This window comes from Physeter macrocephalus, chromosome 5 (assembly GCF_002837175.3).
Source record: "Physeter macrocephalus isolate SW-GA chromosome 5, ASM283717v5, whole genome shotgun sequence".
NCBI classification, from domain to species: domain Eukaryota; kingdom Metazoa; phylum Chordata; class Mammalia; order Artiodactyla; family Physeteridae; genus Physeter; species Physeter macrocephalus.
The window spans coordinates 47255721-47282768 of NC_041218.1; the positions used below are offsets into that span (position 1 = coordinate 47255721).

The 27048-nt window shown below is 45.9% G+C and overlaps 1 protein-coding gene across 4 annotated transcripts in view; it reads left to right on the forward strand.

Annotated features, from left to right (window-relative positions):
- NOD1 (nucleotide binding oligomerization domain containing 1) overlaps positions 1-27048 on the forward strand; it is an 88415-nt gene that overhangs the window by 35241 nt on the left and 26126 nt on the right. For all 4 annotated transcript variants that reach the window (XM_055084936.1, XM_055084937.1, XM_024128816.3 and 1 more), the window contains 6 exons: positions 8458-8763; positions 9869-10043; positions 12374-14198; positions 18112-18195; positions 19480-19563; positions 20655-20738. In XM_055084936.1, coding sequence (XP_054940911.1) covers positions 8563-8763; positions 9869-10043; positions 12374-14198; positions 18112-18195; positions 19480-19563; positions 20655-20738 — 2453 coding nt within the window. In that variant the 5' untranslated portion in view covers positions 8458-8562. The remainder of the gene's footprint in view (positions 1-8457; positions 8764-9868; positions 10044-12373; positions 14199-18111; positions 18196-19479; positions 19564-20654; positions 20739-27048) is intronic.

Consider the following 27048-nt stretch of genomic DNA (forward strand, 5'->3'; position numbering starts at 1 on the left):
ATGGACATTTAGGTTGGTTCCATGTCCTGGCTACTGTAAATAGTGCTGCAATGAACATTGTGGTACGTGACTCTTTTTTTTTTTTTTGCGGTACATGAGCCTCTCACTGTTGTGGCCTCTCCCATCGCAGAGCACAGGCTCCGGACGCACCTGCTCAGCAGCCATGGCTCATGGGCCCAGCCGCTCCGCAGCATGTGGGATCTTCCCAGACTGGGGCACGAACCCGTGTCCCCTGCATCGGCAGGCGGACTCTCAACCACTGCGCCACCAGGGAAGCCCCATGTCTCTTTTTGAATTATGCTTTTCTCAGGGTGTATGCCCAGTAGTGGGATTGCTAGTTCATACAGTAGTTCTATTTTTAGTTTTTTAAGGAACCTCCATACTGTTTTCCACAGTGGTTGTATCAATTTACATTCCCACCAACAGTGCAGGAGGGTTCCCTTTTCACCACACCTTTCCAGCATTTATTGTTTCTAGATTTTTTGATAATGGCCATTCTGACCGGTGTGAGGTGATACGGCATTGTAGTTTTGACTTGCATTTCTCTAATAATTAGTGATGTTGAGCATCTTTTCATGTATATGTTGGTCTTTACTGATGAGATTTTTTTTCCTTTCATGATTTTCATGTTGCTAATTGTGTCCTTTTCATTTTTGCTTAGGGCAGTTCCTTTAACATTTCTTGTTAAGCTGGATTGGAGGTGCTGAACTCTTTTAAAAGCTTTTGCTTGTCTGTAAAGCTTTTGATCTCCCCATGGAATCTGAATGAGAGTCTTTCTGGGTAGAGTATTCTTGGTTGTAGGTTTTTCCCTTTCATCACTTTATATTGTGCAACTCTCTTCTGCCCTGCAGAGTTTCTGCTGAAAAGTCAGCTGATAGCCTTATGGGAGTTCCCTATTACATAACATGTTGCTTTTCCATTGCTGCTTTTAATATTCTCTCATTATCTTTAATTTTTGCCATTTTAATTACAGTGTGTGTTGGTGTATTCCCCTTTGGGTTGATCCTGTTTGGGACTCTCTGTACTTCCTGGACATGGACGTCTGTTTCCCTTCCTAGGTTAGGGAAGTTTTCAATTAGTATGCCTTCAATTATGTTCTCAGCCCCTTTCTCTCTCCCTTCTCCTTCTGGGACCCCTATAATGCAAATATGGTGTGTTTGATATTTTCCCGAGGTCTCTTAAACGGTCCTCATTTTTTTTCATGCTTTTTTCTTTTTTCTGTCCAGCATCAGCGATTTCCTCTGCTGTCGTCCAGCTTGCTGATCCATTCCTCTGTATCATTTAGTCTATCATTGGGTTTTCTAGTTTATTTTTTATTTGTTATTGTATTCTTCATGTCTGTTTGGTTGTTCTTTAGATTTTCTAACTCTTTGTTAAAAGCTTCTAACTTCTCATTCTGTGCATCCATTCTTCTGAGTTCTTTGATCATCTTTATGATCATTACCTTGAACTCATTCTTGGGTAGATTGCCTGTGTCCACTTCACTTAGTTCTTTTTCTGGGGTTTTATCTTTAAAAAAAATTTTTTTTTTTAATTTATTGATTTATTTAATTTTTGGCTGCGTTGGGTCTTCGCTGCTGCATGCGGGGCTTTCTCTAGTTGCAGTGAGCGGGGTCTACTCTTTGTTGCGGGGCTCAGGCTTCTCATTGTGGTGGCTTCTCTTGTTGCAGAGCGCAGGCTCTAGGCGCGCGGGCTTCAGTAGTTGTGGCTCACAGGCTCTAGAGCGCAGGCTCAGTAGTTGTGGCACACGGGCTTAGTTGCTCCACGGCATGTGGGATCTTCCCGGACCAGGGCTCGAACCCGTGTCCCCTGCATTGGCAGCCGGATTCTTAACCACTGCGCCACCAGGGAAGCCCCCTGGGATTTTATCTTGATTCTTCATTTGGAACACGTTATTCTGCTGCCTCATTTTGCCTAAGTTGCTGTTTTTTTTTTTTTTTTTTAATGTGTCTGGTAGGTTGGTTACATTTCCCAGCCTTGAAGAATAAGCCTTTTGTAGACAACCTATGCGTCTCAGGACACTTCCCTTTCATCACCAGAGCTATATGCTCTAGGGCTTCCCCCATGAGGGCTGCGTGGATCTTTCTGTTGTGGTGGGCTGACTGTGTACAGTCTGGTAAGCTTGGTTGGCCCTTGGTCTGTTTGGTTGCCAGTTCCTGCCTTGTGCAGAGGCTGTTGGCTGCTGGTTCGTGGGACTGGGTCATGAGGTGGCTGACTGCAGAACTCCAGGGGACTATACTAGTGCTGGGTTACTGGTGGGTTGAGTCAGGGTCCAGGAGACCCTGGGGTCTGTTGCTCACCCACTGGTGGGTGAAGCCAGGTCCTGGGGCTAGTACTGGCCTACTGGTAGGCAGTGCTGGGTCCTGGGGTCTGGTTGCAGAGCCCAAGGGTCCCAGAGCATGTGTCAGACCACTGGTGGGTGGGGCCAGTTCCTGACACAATTGGCTGCAGGATCTGGGGTGTCTGGAAGCTTGTGTTGGCCTGCTAGTGGGCAGGTCCTGGGCACAACTGGTCCGAGGGCAGGGTCTGGGCAGCTAGTGAGTGGGGAGGTCTGCAGACTGCAGGACTGTGGTTTTCTTGCAACTGCTGTCTGCCCCCTGGTGGGTGGGGCTGGTGCCCTGGGGATTCTGGTGCTGGTTCCTGACCACTGCTGGGTGGAGCTGGGTCCCAGGGTCTCTGGCTGGAGGGTCCTGGTGGTCTTGGTTCTAGTGCCTGTATACTGGTGCGTGGAGCCGGGTCCTGGGTCCTCTGGTGGGCAGGGCTGTGTCCAGAGGCAGCTGTGGATCAAAGGGTCTTAAAGCAGCCTCTCTGTTGGTGGGTGGGGATGTGTCCATGCCCTGTTAGTTGCTTGGCCTGAGGTGTCCCAGCACTGGTGCCCCAAGTGGGGCTGGGGCCTGGGGCTAATAAGCTAGAGGGAGGATTCCAAAATGGTGCTTGGCCAGCACCAGTGTCCACATGGTAGAAAGAGCTCCCCAAAATGGGTTTTGCCAGTGTCTATGTCCCCAGGGTGAGCTGTAGTTGCCTCCTGCCTCTCCAGGAGACTCGCTAGGAATAGCGGGTAGGTTTGACCCAGCCTCCAGTCAAATTACTGCTTCTGCCCTGGGTTCCAGAGGATGTGAGATTTTATATCTGTCCTTTCAGTGTGAAGTCTCTATTTCCCCCAGCCCTCTGGGACTCTCGGAAGTAAGCCCCACTGAACTTCAAAGCCAGATGTTCTGGGGGCTCATCTTCCTGGTACAGGACCCCTGGGCTGGGAGCCTGACATGCGGCTCGGACCTCTCACTCCCTTGGGAGAACCTGTGCGGTCATAATTACTCTGCTGTTTGTGGGTTGCCCAGCCAGGGATATGGGACTTGACTATATGGCAGCTCTGCCCCTCCTACCTGCCTCTCTGTGCTTCCTTTTTTATATCTTTAGTTGTATAAGAAATTTTCTGGCAGGTTCCAGTCATTTTCATCAATGGTTGTTCTGCAAATAGCTGTGATTCTGGTGTACCATAGGAGGAGGTGAGCTCAGGGTCTTTCTAGTCTGCCATCTTGCAAGTCTCTCTTGTTTAAATGTTAATTCTACATATATTTTAGACCCCACAAGATAATAATGTTTTGTTCAGTCAATATACATTTATATTTACCCACATATTAAAACTTTCTGTTGCTCTCATTTTGTTTTAGTTTGGGATCATTTTTCTTCTACCTAAAAAACTCTTCAGTACTATTTTAATGCAACTATGCTGGCCACAATGTCTCTCAGTTTTTGTTTACCTGGAAATGTATTCTGCCTTTACATAATACTTCAGTGAAGTTTTTTTTTTCCATACAGTAACATTCAGAGATTTTATGTGTACAAGTTGATGACTTTTAACAAATCATATGTATATATATGTGTATGTGTGTATGCATAATACATACATACACATATGTTGTATATGCATACACCACACATACACGTGATATGCATATATACACATATTTATGCATAGTGATACATATATTCACATGACATGTATGTATAATATATATACATATATATGTATATTTGACACTGCAAGATGAACATTTCTATCACCCCAGCAATTTCTCTTATTCCTCTATGCAGTCAATTTCTCCTTTACTCCTATCCCCCTACCCAGGAAACTACTGCTCTGATCTAGATCAGATTTCTAGAATCATATGAATGGAATCATATGAATGGAATCATATACTACATGCTTTTTTTTTTTTTTTTTTTTTTTTTTTTTTTTTTTTTTGGCGCCTCCCACTGCTGTGGCCTCTCCCGCTGCGGAGCACAGGCTCCGGAGGTGCAGGCTCAGCGGCCATGGCTCATGGGCCCAGCCGCTCCGCGGCATGCGGGATCCTCCCAGACCGGGGCACGAACCCGTATCCCCTGCATCGGCAGGTGGACTCTCAACCACTGCGCCACCAGGGAAGCCCTACATGCTTTTCTGAGTCTTGTTTCTCTCAGCATAACATCTTTGATACTCATTCATGTCATATTAGTATTTCATTAATATTTATTTTAAAATTTATTGTAAATTATTTTTGGCTGCGTTGGGTCTTCGTTGCTGCACGCGGGCTTTCTCTAGTTGCGGCGAGCGGGGGTTACTCTTCCTTGCGGTGCGTGGGCTTCTCATTGCGGTGGCTTCTCTTGTTGTGGAGCACGGGCTCTAGGCACATGGGCTTCAGTAGTTGTGGCGCGTGGGCTCAGTAGTTGTGGCTCACAGGCTCTAGAGCGCAGGCTCAGTAGTTGTGGCGCATGGCCTTAGTTGTTCTGCGGTATGTGGAATCTTCCCGGATCAGGGCTCGCATCGGCAGGTGGACTCTCAACCACTGCGCCACCAGGGAAGCCCTACATGCTTTTCTGAGTCTTGTTTCTCTCAGCATAACATCTTTGATACTCATTCATGTCATATTAGTATTTCATTAATATTTATTTTAAAATTTATTGTAAATTATTTTTGGCTGCGTTGGGTCTTCGTTGCTGCACGCGGGCTTTCTCTAGTTGCGGCGAGCGGGGGTTACTCTTCCTTGCGGTGCGTGGGCTTCTCATTGCGGTGGCTTCTCTTGTTGTGGAGCACGGGCTCTAGGCACATGGGCTTCAGTAGTTGTGGCGCGTGGGCTCAGTAGTTGTGGCTCACAGGCTCTAGAGCGCAGGCTCAGTAGTTGTGGCGCATGGCCTTAGTTGTTCTGCGGTATGTGGAATCTTCCCGGATCAGGGCTCGAGCCTGTGTCCCCTGCATTGGCAGGTGGATTCTTAACCACTGTGCCACCAGGAAGTCTCTCATATTTACTTCTGAATAGCACTCTACTGTATGAATGCACCCCAATCTGCTGATCCACCCACCTGTAGTTGCCCTCTGTGGGAACAACAAGCTACCTTATCAGAGCTGGCAGTGGAAGCCCCTTGTTTAAAAAAAAAAAAAAAAAAATTGTCCAAACCTCTGAACCTTTTCAGAAGGCAGAGTTCTAGAATGAGAAGTTACTAAATCGAAACTTTTCACAGGCTCTTGATAAATACGTCAGATGGCTTTCTGGAAGTTTTCCATCAGTTTACATTCCCAGTATGAAAGTTCCTGTCTCACCATGCGATCAATAGCATTTTTGTATCTTATTTTCTGATATTTTCAAGCATGCAAAATTGAATCTAATCACTGAAAGGAATTTCTCTTCATTCTAAACCACTAGGTCCTATCCTTATTTTCTCCCTGAGTTTACAGAATTATCAGTGACCTTACTTCTTTAACCCCCATCTCACTGACTTTCTGAGAAACGAATCTGAAAAGCCAATTCAGAGTCGTTTCTGGCATCAGTATTTCTGGTAACCAGATGCCCATGAACTGAGTTTCTCTGCAGCATTCCATCATGTTGACTTGGTCTACCCTTGGATTCTGTTTACCAGGGCAGGATCAGCTTTCTTTGTTTCCTTTCCCATCATCCATGCCTTGTTAAGTTCCTGCTGAATTGAGCAAACTCTGCAAATCTGATTAAATCTCAAACCAGAGCTCTGTATGTTACAAAACAACAGCCTCCTTGCCAGCTGGCTGACATGTAATTCATTGCTTTGGTTAGGTGGCCATAGATCAGGGGATTTTCCTTAAGTTTCTGCCTCTGATGGTAAGAGGTAGTGATGTCTGTGGGTGATACTACGGGAAAGGGCTGGGAAGACATGTCACTGGTTTTGTGGGAATCACAGGCTTGGAAGAGGCAGAAGCCAGGAGTGAAATGGGACTCACACTGAGGATGGATGAGGATTGGGAGCGAAGGAGTGAAGGCCATTGTGTAACACCCATTCCAAGCCTTGGTAAGAATGGAGCCATAGGATGAAAAAACCCTGAATCACCAAGGGGGAAGGCAATTCCCTTTCCATCTCTCTCAGATTTACCATGATCTCAAAGAGAAAGTCTCAGTCTTGTGCTACTGTGTCTTTAATACCTCTCAAATGCTTCTAAGAGAAAACAGGCCTCAGACCAAGAACCTTTCCAGGCAACACTGTTCAGCTGGAATACAATAGCATGGTTTTATTTCTAGCGAATTTATTTTTGTATTACTTTCTATTTATTGCCAATGATTTTTTTGTTTACAATGGTAATATAAATTTTCCTTTAAAATTAGTCTGAGTTGTAAAGTAAAGTCAATTTAAAGTAAATTTAAGCAAATAACTTTGCCTATGGGACTCATTTATGCCCAAAAAAGTGGCTATGGTGCCTGAATGACTGAGATTTGGAAAACACTGTCCCAAAGGAAGAAGGTAAAGAGAGTACTCTGAGATCCTACAGTTCTGGATTTAAAAATTATTCTTTCTCCAATTTCATTCATTCATTCATTTGTTCACCATTCAGCACAAGTGTTTTTTTTTTAAATATAAATTTATTTATTTATTTTTGGCTGTGTTGGGTCTTCGTTGCTGCACGTGGGCTTTCTCTAGTTGCCGCGAGCAGGGGCTACTCTTTGTTGCGGTGTGCAGGCTTCTCATCGCGGTGGCTTCTCTTGTTGCGGAGCACGGGCTCTAGGCACGCAGGCTTCAGTAGTTGTGGCACATGGGCTCAGTAGTTGCAGAACATGGGCCCTGGAGCACGCAGGCTTTAGTAGTTGTGGTGCATGGGCTCAGTAGTTGTGGCTCGCGGGCTCTAGAGCGCAGGCTCAATAGTTGTGGTGCACGGGCTTAGTTGCTCCGCAGCATGTGGGATCTTCCCTGACCAGGGCTCGAACCCATGTCCCATACGTTGGCTGGCGGATTCTTAACCACTGCGCCACCAGGGAAGTCCCTTTCCGTTGTTTAGAATGTTAGAATGTACCGTCTTTTGCTCAGTCAGGTTATAAAAGGAAGGTTACTGTGTGGGGTCGCACTGAGAATCTCTGTAAGGCTTGCATTTTGCAACTTGATAGGTAAAAGAAGAAAAAATGCAAGTGTGTCAAAGATCAGGAGACTAGTATGTGACTTGGTGGAAAAAATGTGAGAACCACTAGACCTGAATGTTAACATATGTGGGCTCATGAAACATACATGTTTAGAGGTCTATCAATTTTTTTTTTGAGTTCTACAAAAAACATTTAAAACTCTCTAGAGTGTGTGCATTTTAGACAAAGGACTATGTGGCCAGTTCAAGGCCTTTCTACTTCCAAGCGTGTGATCCCTTTATATCCACAGGATGACTGGAGAATTAAGTGGCTGAGAGATCTTAGTCTAAAAGAAAGAAATCGGTGCAATTCTGGGGTAGTGCAGATAAACTCAAGGTATTTTTTTAATACCCAAATAAAAGAGCTTGGGCCCCTGTCCCTACCGAGACAGGAAGTTCAGCACATGCATGAGGTTTTCAAGGATTTCCAGGGAGACGTTGTCTCCTGGTCGTCCATTCCTTGGAATTGTCACCTCTCCCTCTCACCTTCCTTCTGTCCTGCTTCACTCCATAATGGCCACTGCTGCTCCTTCATTCCCTAAGGTGCTTGTATGTAGCCAACTTGGCTGGAGATATAAGGAGAGCTGGGGCGGGGGTGTGGGGAGAGCTCCAGTGCAGGCAGTAATGACTGACACATCGCTGTCCCCAGGTTCCTGGGCTCTGGCTACCACAGGAGACTCCATGCCGGCTCGCTTTCTCCCACCCACCTCACAATTCTGGGTGCTGTCCCCTCATGGGGCACGTGGAAACTTCCAATTCCAGTTACCTAATTTGGAAAATATACCTTTGCACCCCTATCCCAATCTAGGACTGAGACACACTAAAAAATAATAATTAAGAAGTTTTGCTAAACAATAGTATTGTCTGCCTCTGGTCATCTACCCTAGTGGTGTAACCCGCCAGCAGAAGCAATTAAATTATGATTTTTACTTGATTACGTCTCAGATCAATATCTTAGGCATGACTCCTTCCAGTTCTAAATAGAGAAATGCCAGGACCGAAGAAAAGGGGAGGGCTCTTTCCCCTGGCTTTGGTTTTGTTGGTGACTTCCTTTGTTTCTTCAGGGTTTGCACTGAGAGGCTGGCCTTGGATCCCGATTGCCCTTCTGCCAGGAAGGCACATGCAGCCAAAAATGAATTTGGGAAAAGCAGCCACTTGCTCCTGTAACCATGGAAAAGCAGGGCCGCAGTGAGATGGAAATAATCCCGTCAGAGTCTCACTCCTACATCAAATTGTTGAAAGTCAACCGGGAGCATCTGGTCACTCACGTCCGCAACACTCAGTGTCTGCTGGACAACTTGCTGCAGAATGACTACTTCTCCGCCGAAGACGTGGAGATCGTGTGTGCCTGCCCCACGCAGCCCGACAAGGTGCTGGTGACAGGGATGCCAGTGTTGGTGGCCAGATGGGGCTTCTCCCCACTGACCTGGGTGAAGAGCTTTGGGAGTTCGGTACATTGGGTGGAATTTCCTGTCGGGGCTATCTACCGCACAGAAATGCTCGAGTTACCAGCTTATTCCGCAATCACGTATTTTCACTTCGGTGTTCCTGAAACACAGCAAACTCTTCTGACCTCTCCATTCTCCTTGCTGTGCGTATTGGTTCTCAAACAACTTGTTTTCCAGTTCACTTTAAATGAGTGAATTCTTTAAAAAGAAAACGAGCATGAAACACTAGCAGTGCTGCCCATTCTGTGCCCTTAAACTCTGGAGAGCTGCTCACTGCTGGGAACGGCTCTGAGAATTCCTCCGGTTGAGGAATGGGCTGCATCCCAGCCTGGGTCCACGGCAAAGAATCTTCCACACTCCACTGTGGGAAGTCTTCACAGCCTTTAGTTTCACTTTAGCTTTGTGTCATCTTCTGAAAAATAGAATGGCAAGACGAAAACCTCCTTCTTGGGGAGAGGAGTGACAGAACTCATTTGTAACATGATCCTGTTGGGCTCAGAAGAGACCAGAAGGGTTTCTGGGAAAAGCACAGTAGAACACTGTTGTGGTTTTTTTTCCCTGAATTTTTAATAAGACAAAAAGCTTTTGTAAGGTACACCTTACACGGGGGTCTGCTGTCCCCTCGCTGTGTGGCCCAGCGCCCATCTCATTATGCCTAATGGGTGACTTTCTCCCCCTCAGCACTCATTCCCAGACAGCAATAGTGGTAGCTTAAGAGGGAAAAGGAATAAAGGAGGGAAAGGGAAATTCCAGGGGGGCGCTCGGCTCTAGTTGTGAGTCTGACCCTTTTATTTTTAGGCTCCTGGAAGCCTCCGGTTTCCTAGAGCTGTGCGCTTTGTTTCTTGCTCAGGCCGTCCATTTTACAGATCCTGGGCATTTGGCGTGTAGCATCTCATACCAGCTGGGTGGACGGTCAAGCTCGAGGCTGTAATAAGAGCTCAGAGCCCTGCATGGGAGCCTCTCCAGGCTCCCAGGGGGGCAGACACCCCTAGTGCTGGCTCACACCTTACTGCTTGTGCCACACTAGGTCCGCAAAATTCTGGACCTGGTGCAGAGCAAGGGCGAAGAGGTGTCCGAGTTCTTCCTCTATGTGCTACAGCGACTCACAGATGCTTACGTGGACCTCAGGCCTTGGCTGTCGGAGATCAGCTTCTCCCCTTCCCAGCTCATTCAGAGCAAAGCTGTTGTCAACACGGATCCAGGTATGAGCCCCCGGGGAGACCGCAGCCACCAAGCAAGCAAGGCCCCTGGGGCTTGGAAATGCTATCTGTGTGGGTCCAGCAGGGGATAAAGGCGGGGTCCACCTTGACCAGCCCTGCCTTCCACCTCAGGCAGCAGGTTCGGCTGCTGTGTTCCTTTTAGAAAGGAGAGCTGGTCCCTGTCACCCTAGTGCAGCCCAGGGAACTGTGATTGAACTGACCGCAGATAGCTGGTCTGATTTATGTAGGGAGCCATGGAAGTGTAGGAATGACCTCTGTTCTGACCTCTTTCTGACTTCCTTTTCTGACATATCTAGACATTTTAGTGGTTGTACAAATTCAAGTTTGCATTTTTTTCCTTCTTGAAGATCTTTCCAAATTTGATTCCAGGCAAAGAATTCTTCTATCACCCCTGACTGCCAGTCCTTATTTCCAAAGCACCATGGGTCGCCTTTAGTTAAATGATTCATTCAACAGGTATTTATGATGTACTCAGCATGTGCCAGGGCTGGGTGTGCTGGATGCCAGGCGTACAATGGGAGCAGACCCAGCTATGGTTCCTGCCCTCAGGGACCTCAGAGGTTAATGCAGGAGACTGGCAGTAAATAATGACACAAATGTGTAATTGCAAATGGTGATAAGGACAACAGCAGTTCAAGGTGCTGAAAGAGCACAACATTGGGACCACAGTCTGGTCTGGGGACCAGGGAATCATCTTTCCGTGCCTGTGGTCTCTCCACTTCCTGACAGCTGTTGGCAACATACCAGCACTGAGCTTCCAAACTCTGAGTTTTCAAGAATCCAGTTTGACCTTAAAAACAGAAACAAAGGACAGTGTCCCAGAGTGTCAGGTGTGTATTTAGGGGAAACCAGACCAAGAGACAGAGTGTCAGGGACAAGCTCTTGGTTCTGCAGTTACCAGCCGGCCACTGCTAGCTTCTTACTGTTCCTGCCCACCTCACTTTGTTACCTTCCCCAAGAGAAAGGGAAAATATTCCTGTGATGAAGAGTTCTTGCAGAAGACTTCTCCACTGGCTCCTTTACCCAGCCACTGTAACAGCTTTGAAAGTATAATTCACTCTACAAGAAGCCAGATGTGAAAGACTACATATTGTATGAATCCATTTATATGAATGTCCAGAAAAGGCAAATTTATAGAAACAGAAAGCAGATCAGCAGTTTCCTAGGGCCAGGGGTGGGGCAGAGATTGTCTGCAAATGCACTTATGAGGCACTTATGATGGAGAGTGTACCCCTGGATTTTAGTGATGTTTGCGTTAACTCTGTAAATTTACTAAAAATCATTGACAACAATACCTGTTGTAAAACAGGTGAATTTATAGTCTGTAAATTTTGCCTTACTAAAACTGTAAAAAATAGAACTCACTTCACAGATTTTAAGCTGACAACCAAGTGGGACTAAGTTTGTGGGAAAGGGTTGTAGATGAATCTGGAAATGTGCAAGTGTGTCCAATTTTTGTTAATTATCATTAAGACCCAAAAACTATTTAAAAGAATTTTGGAACGCCCTTTTTTTTGTCTGGAGTAAGCTCATCTTGTAGCTCGTTTCTGCTGAGAGCATGACACTTACGTCAGCATGTTACCCCATGTCAGCATATTAACGCATGTACTTCCCCGTGGGGCACGTGCTGAGCATCAGTGATTCCCCAGGCCTCAGCTTTGGAACCAGGGCCGCTGTACCCTGTGCAGTGTAAGAAGGCTGGTTTTCACTTTAGTTTTGCTCACTCAGTTATGGTGAGGCACAGCCCCTTTGTAGCCCATATTAACGTCAACTGTTGTATCTTATCGCAAGAAGTTTCGGCATTAGGTTTCATGAGACTATTTGTTGTTTTAAGAGCAGTGTCATAAGCACAAGAAAGGTTAGGGCAATTTCTTCCTCAACGATACAAGTTTCAGTGGGGACTGGCTTGCGCTGTTTGAGCAGGACCCTGGGGTTGGGCTGGGGCAGCAGGGCCACGTGGCCTGGCCGTCAGATTTGAGGGGGCTTCAGTTTTTAGCTGGAGTTCAGTGACAGCTTGCGCAGAGGAGTAGGGAGCCTGTCTCTGACACTGATCCCAGTCGAATTCTGTCCCCGCTGGCTGGCCAAATCTGAGGTCACACAAGAGGGGTGGAGGCCCAAGGGCCGCAGATTCTGGAGCGCTGGCTCTTTGTATTTGAGGAGTCCCTGCACTTAGCCTGAGCGTCCAGGCTGCGGGTTTGTTTTCCTGTGTGCTTGCTCCTCCGCCTGAGACCTCCCTATTTGGTGCCCTTTCCACCTGTGTCTCTCTCTCCCCATCTACTTCCATCTCTCACCTGGCGCCACTCTCCCTGCAGTGAGCAGATACAGCCAGAAGCTGCGACAGCAACTGGGCCGCGACTCCAAGTTCATCCTGTGCTACGCCCAGAAGGAGGAGCTGCTGCTGGAGGAGATGTACACGGACACCATCGTGGAGCTGGTCGACTTCGGCAACGAGAGCCTGGGCAGCCTGGGCAGCCTGGCCTGCCTCCTGGACCCCTCCACGGGCGTCCTCAACGAGCAGGGCGAGACCATCTTCGTCTTCGGCGACGCGGGCGTGGGCAAGTCCATGCTGCTGCAGCGGCTGCAGAGCCTCTGGGCCGCGGGCCAGCTGGACGCTGAGCTCAGGTTCTTCTTCCACTTCCGCTGCCGCACCTTCAGCTGCTTCAAGGAGAGCGCCTCGCTGTGCCTGCGGGACCTGCTCTTCAAGCACTACTGCTACCCGGAGCAGGACCCCGAGGAGGTGTTCGCCTTCCTGCTGCGCTTCCCGCACACGGCCCTCTTCACCTTCGACGGCCTGGACGAGCTCCACTCGGACTTCGACCTGAGCAGCGAGCCCGACACCTCCTCCCCCTGGGAGCCCGCCCACCCCCTGGTCCTGCTGGCCAACCTGCTCAGCGGGAAGCTGCTCAAGGGGGCGCACAAGCTGCTCACGGCCCGCACGGGCGTCGAGATCCCGCGGCATCTCCTCTGGAAGAAGGTGCTCCTGCGCGGCTTCTCCCCCAGCCACCTGCGCGCCTACGCTGGGAGGATGTTCCCCGAGCGCTCCGTGCGCCAGCGCCTGCTGGATCAGCTGGAAGCCAACGCCAACCTCTTCAGCCTGTGCGCCGTGCCCCTCTTCTGCTGGATCATCTTCCGGTGCTTCCAGCACTTCTACGACACCTTCGACGGCTTCTCGCAGCTGCCCGACCGCACGGTGACGCTGACCGACGTCTTCCTGCTGGTCACCGAGGTCCACCTGAACAGGACGCAGCCCACCAGCCTGGTGCAGCGGAACACGCGGAGCCAGACGGAGACCTTCCGCGCCGGCCGGGGCACCCTGCGCTCGCTGGGCCAGGTGGCTCACCGGGGCATGGAGAAGAGCTTCTTCGTCTTCAGCCAGGAGGAGGTGCAGGCGTCCGAGGTGCAGGAAGGGGGCCTGCAGCTGGGTTTCCTGCGGGCCGTGCCGGAGCTGGGCCTCGGAGGGGACCAGCAGTCCTATGAGTTTTTCCACCTCACCCTCCAGGCCTTCTTTGCTGCCTTTTTTCTGGTGGTGGACGACAAGGTGGGCACTCGGGAGCTGCTCCGCTTCTTCCAGGAGTGGGCTCCTCACGGGGAGGCAGCAGCTGCGTCCTGCTATCCCCCCTTCCTACCCATCCAGTGCCTGGGGGGCCGCGGCCTGGCCCGGGAAGACCCCTTTAAGAACAAGGATCACTTTCATTTCACCAACCTCTTCCTGTGCGGGCTGCTGTCCAAAGGCAAACAGGAACTCCTGCGGCACCTGGTGCCTGCCGCCGCCCTGCGGAGAAAGCGCAGGGCCCTGTGGGCTTACCTGTTCGCCAGCCTGCGCTCCCACCTGAAGCACCTGCCCCGAGTTCAGTCTGGGAGCTTCAGCCAGGTGCAGGCCATGCCCACCTTCATCTGGATGCTGCGCTGCATCTACGAGACGCAGAGTGAGAAGGTGGGGCAGCTGGCGGCCAGGGGCATCTGCGCCAACTACCTCAAGCTGACCTTCTGCAACGCCTGCTCGGCCGACTGCAGCGCCCTCTCCTTTGTCCTGCACCACTTCCCCAAGCGGCTTGCGCTCGACCTGGACAACAACAATCTCAACGACTATGGTGTGCGGGAACTGCAGCCCTGCTTCAGCCGCCTCACCGTCGTCAGGTGAGACCTCCAGGTTCCGGGAGCAGCCGGCGGGGCCAGGGCTCAGGGGACACCGGGACTAGCACTGTGGAGCGGCATCTCTTGGATTATCCTGGAACTCATGACCGGGGGTCTGGGAACATCCGGAGCTTCTCTGTCTCAGGGTGGCAGAGGGTAACGAGCAAAGCTTCGAAGTCAGGTGGACCTGGATGGGCCCCAGCTGGGTGTCCTTGAGCAAGTTGCTTAACCTCTTTGAGCTTCAGCGTCCTCATCTGGAAAAAGGAGATTCCCATATCCTAACAATTACAGTAATAACAATCAGCATTTATTGAGAATGGGTGAAGTGCATTAAAAATATTACCTGGTTTAATCCTTTTAACAATGCTATCAGGTAGGTACCGTTATCATCTCCATTTTGGCAAACGAGGAAGCAGAGGCACGGAGAAGTTAAGTGGCTCAAGGTCACACAGGTGGGCCATGGTGGAGCCAGAATCGTAAAGAACCTTTTGAGATTCATGTGAGGCTCAGAGATAGCCCGTGAAATGTTACTGGCACGTGAAAGCTTTATGATGGCAGAAAAAGCAGACTTTGTGCTTATTAGCGTTAGTTAACTTCCACGAAAAAAGTGGGCAGCCCTGAGCTGCCAGGGGATCTCAGTAAAGAATGCTGACTCTTGATTAGTTTCCTGTTTGATGGTTTAGAGGAAAGAAAAGCCAGTCTCCTTTCTTCTATTAGCATATTCTGTATTAAATACACCTTGTAAATCTCTACGGGGGTTTCAGTTCTCCACTACTTGGCTCATGCATTTCTGAAGAGCAGATGGGATTCGGAACTGATTCCAGGTACCTGTTACACAAGCGCCAGAGCATACGTTGTGGGGGGGTGGGTGGGATGTAGGGAGCCCAAACCTGCCCTGGCCTGGGCATTGGAAAGCCTGGAATCTATTCTCTGAGCTCTCAGCCAGCGACTCTCTGTAGCCTCAGGCAGCCTCACACTCAGTGCCTCCCTGTGACCATTTCATAAGATGGCAGCTCTGCACCAGAACGGTGGTCCCCAGGTTTGCCTCCAAACCAGTACAAGAGAAGGCAGGAAGAAATGGGCAAACCTAAGGAAGCATTTTGAGCTCCCTGAGGGCATCAGTGAGGATTAGTTTTGGCTGTTAGAGAAAACTCACAGTATTGGTGGCTTAGATAAGTTACAGACTTATTTGTGTCTCATGCAAAAATCTAAAGGAGGGCAGTTCCGGGCTGCTGTGAGGGCTCAATGACCATCAAGAGCCCGGGCTCTCTTCTGCTTACTGCTCTGCTCTCTTCGGTACCCGACTACTATATCTTGGCCTAAAATGGCTGCTCACGGTCGAGCCATTCAGTTGACATTCTAGTCACCAGGAAGAAGGAAGGGCAAAGGACACACCCCATTCTTTTTTTTTAAATTAATTTTATTGCGGTACAGTTGATTTACAGTGTTGTGTTAATTTCTGCTGTGCAGCAAAGTGATTCAGTTATACATACATATTCTTTTTGATATTCTTTTCCATTATGGTTTATCACAGGATATTGACTATAGTTCCCTGTGCTATACAGTAGGACCTTGTTGTTTATTCATTCTATATGTAATAGTTTGCATCTGCTAATCCCAAACTCCCAGTCCATCCCTACCTTCCCCACCCTTGGCAGCCACAAGTCTGTTCTCTATGTCTGTGAGTGTTTCTGTTTCGTAGATAAGTTCATTTCTGTCATAGTTTAGATTCCACATATAAGTGATGTTATATGGTATTTGAGTTTCTCTTTCTTACTTCACTTAGTATGATAATCTCTATGTCCATCCACATTTATATTGGAGTATAGTTAACAATGTTGTTAGTTTCAGGTGTACAGCAAAGTGATTCAGTTATATATATACATGTGTCTATTTTTTTCAAATTCTTTCCCCATTTAGGTTATTACAGCATATTGAGCAGAGTTCCCTGTGCTATACAGTAGGTCCTCGTTGGTTATCTGTTTTAAATATGGTAGCATGTATATGTCAATCCCAAACTCCCAATTCATCCCTCCCCCACACCTTTCCCCTTTGGTAACTGTAAGTTCGTTTTTGAAGTCTGTGAGTCTGTTTCTCTTTTGTAAATAAGTTCATTTGTATGTTTTTTTTTAGATTCTGCATGGAAGTGATATCATATGATATTTGTCTTTCTCTTTCTGATTTACTTCACTTAGTACGATAATCTCTAGGTTCATCCATGTTGCTGCAAATGGCATTATTTCATTTTTTATGGCCGAGTAGTATTCCATTGTATATATGTACCACATCTTCTTTATCTGTTCATCTGTTGATGGACATTTATGCTGTTTCCATGTCTTGACTATTGTGACTAGTGCGGCTGTGAACATAGGGGCACGTGTATCTTTTTGAGTTATAGTTTAGGACATACCCCATTCTTTTAAGAAGACTTCTCAGCTATTGCTAATGAGACTTCTGCTTAGAGCTCACTGGGCAGAACCTAAGCACATGTGCCCAGCTAAAAAATGAGGGATTCTGTTTCTAAGTAAGCATAGATATTGGGATTGACTAGTTGGCTCTGCCACCCTGGGATAGTCATGCAGTGTATGTACACACTGTGCCCCAGGACCAAGGTGGGTACCATGAGTGGAGGGGTTCAGAGTGTCTGACGTGATCATTTTGATTGGCCTAAAAATCAAGCTTTTACCTCTTCAGCCTTTTACTTATCACAGAGGACAGTGTGTCATAAGTGGCCCAGTTTGGCCCACGGCTTGTGTTTATAGATAAAGTTTTATTGGAATACAGTCACACTCATTTATTTATATATTGGCTGCTTCACTCTGCAGAGCTAAGTGGTTGCAATAGAGACGAGGTGGCCTGCAGAGCTTGAAAATTTGTTATCTGACCCTTTACAGAAAAAAATTGCTGAGCTCTGGTCTGTTCCTTCACCCACCCCTGACCCTCACCTCATCCCTCACGCTCCTCCATCTCTGAGCCTTACTCTGTCCCTCAGACTCACCTAAATAAAGGGGTGGAGAATTGAGAAGATCAGGGTAGTTTGTTTATAGAGAGTACCTGGTAGTAAAAAAAAAAAAAATTGTTTTGCATTTTAGCCAAATCAAAATATCCTGCTAGTATAGGGCTTTCAAAGAGCAATCCCGGTACACGCTGGGCCTTGTCCAGGAGATATCCATCATCCTGAGGCCCTCTTTTCCTGCTCCCTCTTGAAGCCTGGACTGCTGAAGCAGCATGTGCATTAAAGAGGAGTGGGAGAGTGTGGACCTCTCACACTCTCCCTGACCTGCCTCATCCAGCTGTTTCTCCCTTGCCATTGAACTTCCCGCACAGAACCACACCTCAGGAGCTGTCCCCCTCGATTGACCTTTTCAGATGGCAAGTCAGGTTTCACACATGCATTTCCAGATGGAAAGGCTCTTGGCATTTTGGGTGGGGCAGTTCTTGTGGGGACTGTCCTGCCTTTTGCAGGACCCCTAACATTTCTGGCCGCACTTGCAAGATGGTGGAGCGTCCACTCCCCCAGCCTTATGACCACTAAATGCAGCTCTACACATTTCCAAATCCCACGGCCCCCCGCTGTGCAGTGAGAGCCACATTGACACATAGGCCACTGGCAAATGCAGGATATCAGAGGTGGCTCTCCACACGTCTCCTTCAGGTGTCCCTCGTTGCCCTTGTGTTGAATCAGGGCTGTGCTGTAGCCTTGCCAATGGACTGGTTCTCATGGGTCTCTCAGCCCCGTGAAGACCAGGCTCTGTAGGGGCCGTGTGACTGGCTGCTATGGCCCTTCTCTCGGGGGGACATCTACAGCTGGGAAGACTCCAGGACCTGTAGACTTCTGGATCCTTGTGGAATTAATGCTCTTTCACAGTGAGCGGCCGCTCCGATTTTTAACTTTCTTTGCTGTTTTTTTTTTCAGGCTCAGCGTGAACCAGATCACCGACAGTGGGGTGAAGGTGCTATGTGAAGAGCTGACCAAATACAAAATTCTGACCTTTTTAGGGTATGTATTTCTCAAGAACACTGCGACAGCTATATAGTAAGAATACAGAGCAGCAGGAAGTTGCCATTCCTATGGATCACTGGATGGTTGAGACTGATGGCCCCAGGGTACCAGGAAGAGCACTGAACTTGGAGCCAGGAGTCCTGGGTCCTGCTTTTGGCTCGGCTAGCAGCCCACTCTTTGAGCAAGTCAGGAAATCTCACTGAGCCTCAGCCTTCTCATCCCCCTTGTATAATTGGGATCGTAATATAGTCAAATAGTTTTACAGGTGGTGACTGAGCGTTGTAATGACAGAATTCCTGGGGATATGTTGTATTGACGTGAGAATACTGTTTATGTGGTAGATTTCACTATGGCGGGTCCATGATCTGTCATCCAGAACCCTTGGGGCAAGACACGAATCAGAAATTAGTGCCCATGCTACCTAGCAGTGACATGACCAGTGAAGATCTAGGGCAATACCCCATTTTCAGATACTTTAACATTTCTGCAACAAAAGGTATAAACATTCAAACCAGTTGGGATAAAGACCATGAACAGCTCCACATCAGTTGCCAAAAGAGTTACGAAGAAGTTTGGGTTTTCAGAGCCCTTTGGGGTTTTGGAGTTTGACAGGAGAGACCGTGGGCCACAGCCCTGCCAGCCCCACGGCTGCTGTTGACTCTCTGAGCTGGAGCCAGCCCGTCAGCTTCCTTGGGCCTCAGTTTTCTCAGCTGTCAGATGAGGACACTGAAGCCCTGAATCCCAGGTTGCCTTTTGGCTCTGGAGTTCTGCGTGACTGTGGAACACTGGAAACCTGTCTGCTTACCACTTTCAACTCCTTTCTGCCTTATTGTTGAATTGGTGTCAAGTGGTAAAGTGACGAAAAGGTAGACACTGAGTTGGTTCTAATGCTTAGAAACTTTTACCCCTCAAGATACCAATCGTGACCTTAATCTGAAAATACCCCTCAACTGCCATTTATCGAGCACTTACCTGCAAGGGCTTGGGATGATCTCATACAATCCTCATAACAACCCTGCGAGGGTGCCGTAATTCTTGCCCCTGTATTACATATGGAGAAACTGAGGCACAGAGAAGCTCAGTACCTTGCCCCAGGTCATAAAGCTGGGGAAAGTGGCAGAGTTGGCCTTGAACCCAGCCTGAGACCCCACAGCACCAAACTCAGGCCTCCACGTGCCCTTCCTTTCTGCTTTTGACCTAGACTTTGTAAATCAGCAGACAGCACCCACTCACTTTAAAAAATGGGGTCCTAAATTCTCACGGCCATGCTTTCTCTCAAAGCTTATACAACAACCAAATCACCGATGTCGGAGCCAGGTACATCGCCAGAATCCTGGATGAGTGCACAGGCCTCACGCACCTGAAGTAAGTGGGGTGGGCACAGCAAGTGGGGTCTTCAGTAGCTTCTCTTGGTCACCCCTCGTTGTTCAAGCAAAGAAGAAATGGCACCCTAGAGCTGCCTTCTGCTTGCCCCAGGGCCAAATCAGGTCAAATCAGGACACCTGTGTGTAGAAGGTGAGCTGTGGGTGAGGCTCGGTGTTTGGAAGGGCCCCCTACCATGGGTGGGGGGAGAGTGTGGCATTTTGATTTCATTAACTCCTAACAGGAAGAAAGGCCACAACTATCACTCTTTCTGGAGATTGTTTTCCCCTGAGGAAGTCCCTCATTGTCTTAGTCCATTCTGGCTTCTGTAACAAAATACCATAAACGAGGTTGCATATAAGCACCAGAGATTTATTTCTGACAGTTCTGGAGGCTGGCGAATCTAGGATCAAGGTGCCAGCAGATTAGGTGCCTGGTGAGGGCCCAATTCCTTGTTCTTAGATGGTGCCTTCTCACTGTGTCCTCACGTGGTGGTGGAAAAAGGGGAAAGGGAGCTTTCTTGGACTTCACTCATAAGTCACTAATCCCATTTGTGAGGGCTGTGGTGAGTGACTTTATCACTTCCCAAAGGTTCCACCTCCTAGCACCATCACTTAGGAGTTAGGATTTCAACGTATGGATTCCGGTAGGGGTTGGACAGATGAGAGCCTGATCCCTGGCTATGTCACAGGAATGTCCTGCCCAAGGTGTCAGAGCACCAGCCTTGGAGGAGCCTGGTGATGCTGCCCTGGTGATGGTAACCTACCTCTTGACCATTTGCAGTTGAAGTGGGAACCTTCTGGTCTGCTGATGGAAATGAGTGATGTTCGGAGGTCATTTAAAGAACCTCTGGGGGAACTTGGGTCCCTGAGTCTCTGCGGAGATTGTGACCACCTGGAGAGGAATCCCGACTGGCTTTCCTCAGGGCTTCGGGCCCCTCCCTGAGAGGACGCCCAGGGATGGCTGCTGTGGGTCCCAGGAGAAAGACCACCCCTCCTAGGAGGGGCCAGAGGGGCTCTGTGCCAAGGACGAGGGTGGCTGATGCTGGAGTACCCTCACAGCTGTAGCTCACGTGTGCACGACTCTCTCTGCAGACTGGGAAAAAACAAAATAACAAGCGAAGGAGGAAAGTGTCTCGCCCTGGCTGTGAAGAACAGCAAATCCATCTTTGAAGTTGGGTGAGTAGAGACGGATGCACACGGGTGTGCGTATACAGCCTGCTCTGTGTACAGGAGTGCCTGCTGGTCTTTTCGTACATCCATCTAGCCAAAGGACCGCTGGCGCAAGCTGTGGGGCAGAGGCTGCAGAGAGCTTCCATCACAGATGCCCTGGTGGCTGGGCCTCACTGGCTCCTGTGTGGGAAATGTTGTGGGAAGTCCCAGGATTGACTGCCACTTCAGTCGCATGGACTTTAATTCATGCAAAAGGCAGTATTTATCACCGCCAGCAAATGGAGGGAGCTAACAAATGGAGTTTTAGCCCTATGTGGTAAATTTCCTCAGGCAGGTGTGCTTCATTTTAAGATTATATAGTCTCTGGAGGCTTTTAAAAAAATTTTATTTTATATTGGAGTATAGTTGATTAATAACGTTGTGTTACTTTCAGGTGTAGAGCACAGTGATTCAGCTATACATGTATCTATTCTTTTTCAAATTCTTTTCCCATTTAGGTTATTACAGCATATTGAGCAGACTTCCTTGTGCTATACAGGAGGTCCTTATTAGCAGACTTCCTTGTGCTATACAGTAGGTCCTTATTAGTTATCTATTTAAGCATAGTAGTATGTATTTGTCAATCCCACACTCCCAATTTATCCCTCCCCTGTCCCCCACCTTTCTCCTTTGGTAACTGTAAGTTTGTTTTCTAAGTCTGTGAGTCTGTTTCTATTTTGTAAATAAGTTCACTTGTATCGGTTTTTTTTTAGATTCCGCATGTGGTATCATATGATATTTGTCTTTCTCTGATTTACTTCACTTAGTATGATAATCTCCAGGTCCATCCATGTTGCTGCAAATGGCATTATTTCATCCTTTTTAATGGCTGAGTAATATTCCACTGTATATATGTACCACATCTTCTTTATCCATTCTTCTGTCTTTGGACATTTAGGTTGCTTCCGTTTCTTGGCTATTGTAAATAGTGCTGCAGTGAACATTGGGGTGCATGTATCCTTTCGAATTATGGTTTTCTCTGGATATATGCCCAGGAGTGGGGTTGCTGGATCATATGGTAGCTCTATTTTTAATTTTTTTAAGGAAACTCCGTACTGTTCTCCATAGCAGCTGTACCAGTTTACATTCCCACCAACAGTGTAGGAGGGTTCCCTTTTCTCCACACCTTCATCATTTATTGTTTGTAGACTTTTTTTTTTTTTTTTTTTTTTGCGGTACACGGGCCTCTCACTGCTGTGGCCTCTCTCGTTGCGGAGCACAGGCTCCGGACGCGCAGGCTCAGCGGCCATGGCTCACGGGCCCAGCCGCTTCGTGGCATGTGGGATCCTCCCAGACCAGGGCACGAACCCGTGTCCCCTGCATCGGCAGGTGGACTCTCAACCAGTGCGCCACCAGGGAAGCCCTGTTTGTAGACATTTTGATGATGGCCATTCTGACTGGTGTTGAGGTGATATCTCATTGCAGTTTTGATTTGCATTTCTCTAATAATTAGTGATGTTGGGCATCTTTTCATGTGCCTCTTGGCCATGTGTTTGTCTTCTTTGGAGAAATGTCTGTTTAGGTCTTCTGCCCATTTTTTGATTGAGTTGTCTGTTTTTTTGATATTGAGCTGCATGAGCTGTTTGTAGATTTTGGAGATTCATCTCTTGTCGGTTGCATCGTTTGTAAATATTTTCTCCCATTCTGGGGGTTGTCTTTTTGTTTATAGTTTCCTTTGCTGTGCAAAAGCTTTTGAGTTTAATTAGGTCCCATTTGGTGTTTTTTTTTTTTTTATTTCCATTACTCTAGGAGATGGGTAGAAAAAAAATATTAATGTGATTTATGTCAAAGAGTGGTCTTCCTGTGTTTTCCTCTAAGAGTTTTATAGCACCAGGTCTTACATTTAGGTCTTTAATCCATTTTGAGTTTATTTTTGTGTATGGGGTTTAAAGAATGTTCTAATTTCATTCTTTTACATATAGCTGTCCAGTTTTTCCAGCACCATTTATTGAAGAGACTGTCTTTCCCCCATTGTATAGTCATGCCTTCTTTGTCGTAGATTAATTGACCATAGGACCGTGGGTTTCTGGGCTTTCTATCCTGTTCCATTGATCTATATTTCTGTTTTTGTGCCAGTACCATACTGTTTTGATGGCTGTAGCTTTGTAGTATAGTGTGAAGTCAGGGAGCCTAATTCCCCCAGCTCCGTTTTTCTTAGGATTGCTTTGGCTATTCAGGGTCTTTTGTGTTTCCATACAAATTTTAAGATTTTTTGTTCTAGTTCTGTGAAAAATGCCATTGGTAATTTGATAAGGATTGCACTGAATCTGTAGATTGCCTTGGCTACCTAAGTCGTTTTGACAATATTGATTCTTCCAATCCAAGAACATGGTATATCTTTCCATCTGTTTGTGTCATCTTTGATTTCTTTCATCAGCGTCTTATAGTTTTCAGAGTACAGGTCTTTTGTCTTCTTAGGTAGGTTTATTCCTTAGTATTTTATTCTTTTTGATGTGACGTGAAATGGGATTGTTTCTTGAATTTCTCTTTCTGATCCTTCATTGTTAGTGTACAGAAATGCAGCAGATTCCTGTGTATTAATTTTGTAACCTGCAACTTTACCAAATTCATTGATGAGCTCTAGTAGTTTTCTGGTAGTATCCTTAGGATTTTCTGTGTATAGTATCATATCATCTGCAAACAGTGACAGTTTAACTTCTTTTCCAATTTGGATTCCTTTTATTTATGTTTTTCTTCTCTGATTGCCATAGCTAGGACTTCCAAAACTATGTTGAATGAAAGTGGTGAGAGTGGACATCCTTGTCTTGTTCCTGATCTTAGAGGAAATGCTTTCAGCTTTTCACTGTTGACCATGATGTTAGCTGTAGGTTTGTCATATATGGCCTTTATTATGTTGAGGTATGTTCCCTCTATGCCCACTTTCTGGAGAGTTTTTATCATAAATTGGTGTTGAATTTTGTCAAAAGCTGTTCCTGCATCTATTCAGATGATCATATGGTTTTTATTCTTCAGTTTGTTGACGTGGTGTATCACACTGATTGATTTGCAGAGATTGAAAAAGCCTTGCATCGCTGGGATAAATCCCACTTGATCATGGTGTATGATCCTTTTAATGTATTGTTAGTATTTTGTTGAGGATTTTTGCATCTATGTTCATCAGTGATACTGGACTATAATTTTCTTTTTTGTGTGGTAATTTTGTCTGGTTTTGGTATCAGGGTGATGGTGCCCTCATAGAATGAGTTTGGGAGTTTTCATCCCTCTGCAATTTTTTGGAAGAGTTTGAGAAGGATAGGTGTTAGCTCTTCCCTAAATGTTTGGTAGAATTCTCCTATGAAGCCACCAGGTCCTGGCCTTTTGTTTGTTGGGAGTTGTAAAAATCACAGTTTCAATTTCAGTGCTTGCAATTGGTCTGTTCATATTTTCTATTTCTTCCTTGTTTGGTCTAGGGAGATTGTACCTTTTTCTAAGAATTTTTCCATTTCTTCCAGGCTGTCCATTTTATTTGCATACAGTTGCTTGTAGTAGTCTCTTATGATCCTTTGTATTTCTGTGGTGTTTGTTGTAACTTTTCCTTTTTCATTTCTAATTTTATTGATTTGAGTCCTCGCCCTTTTTTCTTGATGAGTCTGGCTTAAAGGTTTATCAATTTTGTTTATCTTTTCAAAGAACCAGCTTTTAGTTTCATTGATCTTTACTACTGTTTTGTTTCTATTTCATTTGTTTCTGCACTGATCTTTATGATTTCTTTTCTGCTACTAACTTTAGGTTTTGTTTATTCTTCTGTCCCTGTGCTTTAGGTGTAAGGTTAGGTTGTTTATTTGAGATTTTTCTTGTTTCCTGAGGTAAGATTGTATAGCTATAAACTTCCCTTTTAGAACTGCTTTTGCTGCATTCCATAGGTTTTGGATTGTTGTGCTTTTCATTTTCATTTGTCTCTAGGTATTTTTTGATTTCCTCTTTGATTTCTTCAGCGATCCACTGGTTGTTTAGTAGGATATTGTTTAGCCTCCATGTGTTTGTGTTTTTTACAGTTTTTTTCTTGTAGTTGATTTCTAATCTCATAGCATTGTGGTCGGAAAAGATGCTTGATATGATTTCACTTTTCTTAAATTTACCAAGGCTCGCTTTGTGGCCCAGCGTGTGGTCAGTCCTAGAGAATGTTCCATTTGCACTTGAACAATGTGTATTCTGCTGCTTTTGGATGGAATGCTCTATAAATATCAATTAAGTCCAATAGGTCTAATGTGCCATTTAAGGCCTGTGTTTCTTTACTGATTTTCTGTCTGGATGATCTGTCCATTGATGAAAGTGGTGGGGTGTTAAAGTCCTCCACCATTACTGTGTTACTGTTGATATCTCCCTTTATGGCTGTTAGTATTTGCCTTATATATTGAGGTGCTCCTATGTTGGAAGCATATATATTTACAGTTGTTATATCTTCTTCTTGGATTGATCCTGTGATCATTATGTATTGTCCTTCTTTGTCTCTTGTAATAGTCTTTATTTTAAAATCTATTTTGTCTGATATGAGTATTGCTACTCAAGCTTTCTTTTGATTTCCATTTGCATAGAATACCTTCTTCCATCCCCTCAGTTTCAGTCTGTGTGTGTCCCTAGGTCTGAAGTGGACCTGTTGTAGACAGCATATATACGGGTCTTGTTTTTGTATCCATTTAGCCAGTCTGTGTCTTTTGGTTGGTGCATTTAATCCATTTACATTCAAGGTAATTATCAATACGTATGTTCCTATTGCCATTTTCTTAATCATTTTGGGTTTGTTTTTGTAGGTCTTTTTTCTTCCCTTCCTCTTTTATTCTCTTCTCTTGTGATTTGATGACCATCTTTAGAGTTGTGTTTGGGTTGCTTTTTCTTTTGTGTGTGTGTATGTATTGTAGTTTTGGGGTTTGCTGTTCCCATGAGGTTTTTCTGTGTTTTTTAATATTTAAATTTTATTTTATTTATTTTTTTATACAGCAGGTTCTTTTTTTCCCCCCACCACCTCAGCAGACATTTGATTGCCAGTTAACTTTATTTATTGGGAATATACATATCAAGTATATAAAACTGAGTTTAACAAGCAATTACAAGGGAAATACTTTGTACAACTACCACCCAAATCAGTAACCCCCAAAACCCCAAATATGCACACCCCCTTTACAATGGCCCAGCGTGTGGTCAGTCCTAGAGAATGTTCCATTTGCACTTGAACAATGTGTATTCTGCTGCTTTTGGATGGAATGCTCTATAAATATCAATTAAGTCCAATAGGTCTAATGTGTCATTTAAGGCCTGTGTTTCTTTACTGATTTTCTGTCTGGATGATCTGTCCATTGATGAAAGTGGTGGGGTGTTAAAGTCCTCCACCATTACTGTGTTACTGTTGATATCTCCCTTTATGGCTGTTAGTATTTGCCTTATATATTGAGGTGCTCCTATGTTGGAAGCATATATATTTACAGTTGTTATATCTTCTTCTTGGATTGATCCTGTGATCATTATGTATTGTCCTTCTTTGTCTCTTGTAATAGTCTTTATTTTAAAATCTATTTTGTCTGATATGAGTATTGCTACTCAAGCTTTCTTTTGATTTCCATTTGCATAGAATACCTTCTTCCATCCCCTCAGTTTCAGTCTGTGTGTGTCCCTAGGTCTGAAGTGGACCTGTTGTAGACAGCATATATACGGGTCTTGTTTTTGTATCCATTTAGCCAGTCTGTGTCTTTTGGTTGGTGCATTTAAATCTCCCTTTTTTCTTTTTGACATTTGATTGCCAGTTTATTGGGAATATACATATCAAGTATATAAAATGGAGTTTAACAAGCAATTACAAAGCAAGTACTTTGTACAACTACCACCCAAATCAGTAACCCCCAAAACCCCAAATATGCACACCCCCTTTACAACTTCACTGTCATCTTTGTCTGTAGGCAGCATCTAGTTGGGTTTTGCCTTTTTATCTAAACTGACAGTCTCTTTTTAATTGGTATGTTTAGGTTATTCACATTTAATGTGATTATTGATTGGATTAAAATCTACCACTTTTCCAGCTCTTTTCTGTTTGGTCCAAACTTTTCTTTGTTTCTTTTTTCTTCTTTTTCTTGCATTAATGGGGATTTTTTTTTAATGATTCCATTTTATTTCCACTATCGATTTATTACTTATACCTCTAAAATTTTTGGTCTTCTGCCCCTTTTTGGATTGCATTGCTTCTTTAATACTGAGCTTCATGAGCTGTTTATTTATTTTGGAGATTAATCCTTTGTCCGTTGATTCATTTGCAAATTTTTTCTCCCATTCTGAGGGTTGTCTTTTC